Genomic DNA, 2,464 nt, shown 5'->3' on the forward strand with positions numbered 1-2,464 from the left:
GCAGTGTGTTTTTCTGAATAACAGCATTAGTTTATAGTATAAAGAAGAGCACGGTGAGTGTTATGGGCATCAGGTCACGTGACACTCTGAAACACTGCAGATGTGTGTTGCACTTATGGAATTGTGAAATTAATAACAGGATAAGAAACTGAAAATAAAAAATTCTCCTACTTACTACTTTTTTTATTTTGACCTCTTTAGTTTATCAAGAAACAAGAAGGAAAATTGCTGTTTCATTTAACTGCCTGCAAACCCTACACTTAGAGACAGAGCGCAACACGTCACACTCGGAAAACCACCCCCACTGGAGGGGAAAACAATCGGCACCACAATATGCAATTAAGGGATGAAACAAAATGCCTGTGTTGAAGTAGAAACATTAGATTTTAACTTGTCAAAGGATTACTTTAGCACCTTATGACTTCCAGAGAGTAAAAGTTACATTGAAAAAGTCAGTAGTGTCCTTCTGTCTCATTGTCTTTTCTCCTTACCTTGCAGATCATGAAATGATCCCTCTAAATAGCCAGAAGTGAAATACTTTGATATTTACAAGCTTAGCTAGCTTCGACTTCTACGATTGGTCTGGTAAAATTAGCAACTGTAACTCATGAGAGTCAGGATCCAACAGTTTTCTCATTCTTCCTGCTAAAGCCTGATTTGTTAACTGTATCCACTTTTATCTTCTTAAAGACTGTTTTTCTGTTAGGCACCTTACAAAAAATAAATTCTGGATTGTTTACTATGTTTGTCATCCCACCACAAAGCAGCTTTTAGACATTTTTTTTGTTTGCCCAGAGACATATGTGACAAGGAGGCACCTTTACACAATACAAAGTCACTGGAGAGCCATGACTTCCTTCCCCTCCGGTGTGGGTGGGACCTAATTGCGTTCTGTCTCTATAGACACCCTGTGACGAGCTGACAGTGTTCAGTTAAAAGGTTATGAATCCCTCCTCTAAGACATGGTTGCAGTGGTTGCATGGTTTTAGGCGCATGTTGGTGCTTTTTCTTACCAGATTCTGCTGCTGACCAGCCTCTGTGTCAGAGCTTATGGGCTGTAAAAACAGTTCCTGAGGTGAGATGGGGCTCAGAGCCACAAAGCCTCCCCTGGTCCTGTATTGTGACAAGAGAGAAACGATAAAACAAACGCATAAATAGAGACACAAATGTAAAAAAACTAAAAATCTGCAAGCATGCACAGACTCACAGGGCTGAGCCAGCACTGTGGGCCATCATCGGCAGCGTCTGGGTGTTGGACAGAATGTCCTCAGGGAGTGTAGAGGCGTCAAGACGCTTGAACATTAAGTTACTCTTCTGAAATGAGTGAAACAGAAACACATCACATCAAATAGAGGTCAGAGGGCTTTGTTACAATTTCATTTTCACATTGTTCAAGCCCAAATTTAAGAATTTGAAAGGTCAAAGAAGACTGAGTACTATAAACCCCAAATACAGAACAATTAAGTAACTTCCACATACATTCGCTACATTCTTCCCTGAATGTACATAGTTCTGTTTGGTAACAACGGATGCGTAAGAAATATAACTAACTGGGAATAAACGTGATTCTTTTGCTCGACTGCAATTTTGCCCCATTTTTTCCCCTTTTTTCCTTGTTGTGCTTCTTTTTTTAACATCCTAAAGGTAAGGTCATATCACAGCTTATAATGTAAAGCTTGTTTTGTTTCTCTATGTAATACATCACACTATGCTTAGAAGTGTGCCATAGTACTGCAATAGAAAATTCGAACAAGTCCCATATGATAGATGATAAACATCTACAGCTCAGCTATCTGAAACTGTGCTCTAATGTTGGATGCTTTTTGTTTTTCTTCTTCTTCCTTAAAATCAATTTGTAAATATATCTTTTTCTGTGAATATCTAATTTTAAAACAGGGTAAGAAATTGAAGATTGAAGTGCGACAATGCTACTAACAGCATGCAGAGCTGACCTGAGCTTCAAGTTGTTGCCGGAGCTTCTTGGCTTTGTTCTGTTTGAAGTAGTCCATTATCATCATGGAGGCGTAGATCTTCCCCACCGTCATATCCGTATCTGTGAGGGCAGACACGCTACATTAACTGTTACTGCTTGTCTCTCAGCGTTACATTGAGTATTTCCTCCAGAGTTAGAGCCAGACCTTTGTTGATAGGTACCAGTAGGTCCAAGGTCTTTTGGGGCAGATAAGGCCAGATGATACTGATCTCTTTTTGCAGTTCACTATCCAGAGCGATACGGTCCTCACCACCTGCGACAAACATCCACATTTAGCCACAAAATATGTGATATTAATGAGTTTGAAGCTAAAAAAATCGTGGTTGATCAGACGAACATAATCATAAAGGTTCCTACAGCTTTAGGCAAGTTAGATTTAAGACTTTTTAATGCCAGCTGGCCTGAAATTTAAGACCAATGTTACAACAACCAAATCTGACATCAATGGTTTAGGGACAATTTAGCTCAAAT

At 39.4% G+C, this 2,464-nt stretch overlaps 1 protein-coding gene across 1 annotated transcript; it reads right to left on the minus strand.

The window, feature by feature from the left end:
* Window positions 1–932: 932 nt before the first annotated feature.
* On the minus strand, window positions 933–2,246 carry LOC121964571 (voltage-dependent R-type calcium channel subunit alpha-1E-like; the record flags this gene model as incomplete). The annotated part of the gene is made up of 4 exons (XM_042514776.1): window positions 933–1,113; window positions 1,208–1,314; window positions 1,953–2,053; window positions 2,139–2,246. Coding segments are annotated over 4 exons (497 nt in total), but the record flags the coding sequence as incomplete, so codon positions are not given.
* Window positions 2,247–2,464: the final 218 nt, after the last annotated feature.

This window comes from Plectropomus leopardus, unplaced genomic scaffold (genome assembly GCF_008729295.1).
Source record: "Plectropomus leopardus isolate mb unplaced genomic scaffold, YSFRI_Pleo_2.0 unplaced_scaffold16107, whole genome shotgun sequence".
Taxonomy (NCBI): Eukaryota; Metazoa; Chordata; class Actinopteri; order Perciformes; family Serranidae; genus Plectropomus; species Plectropomus leopardus.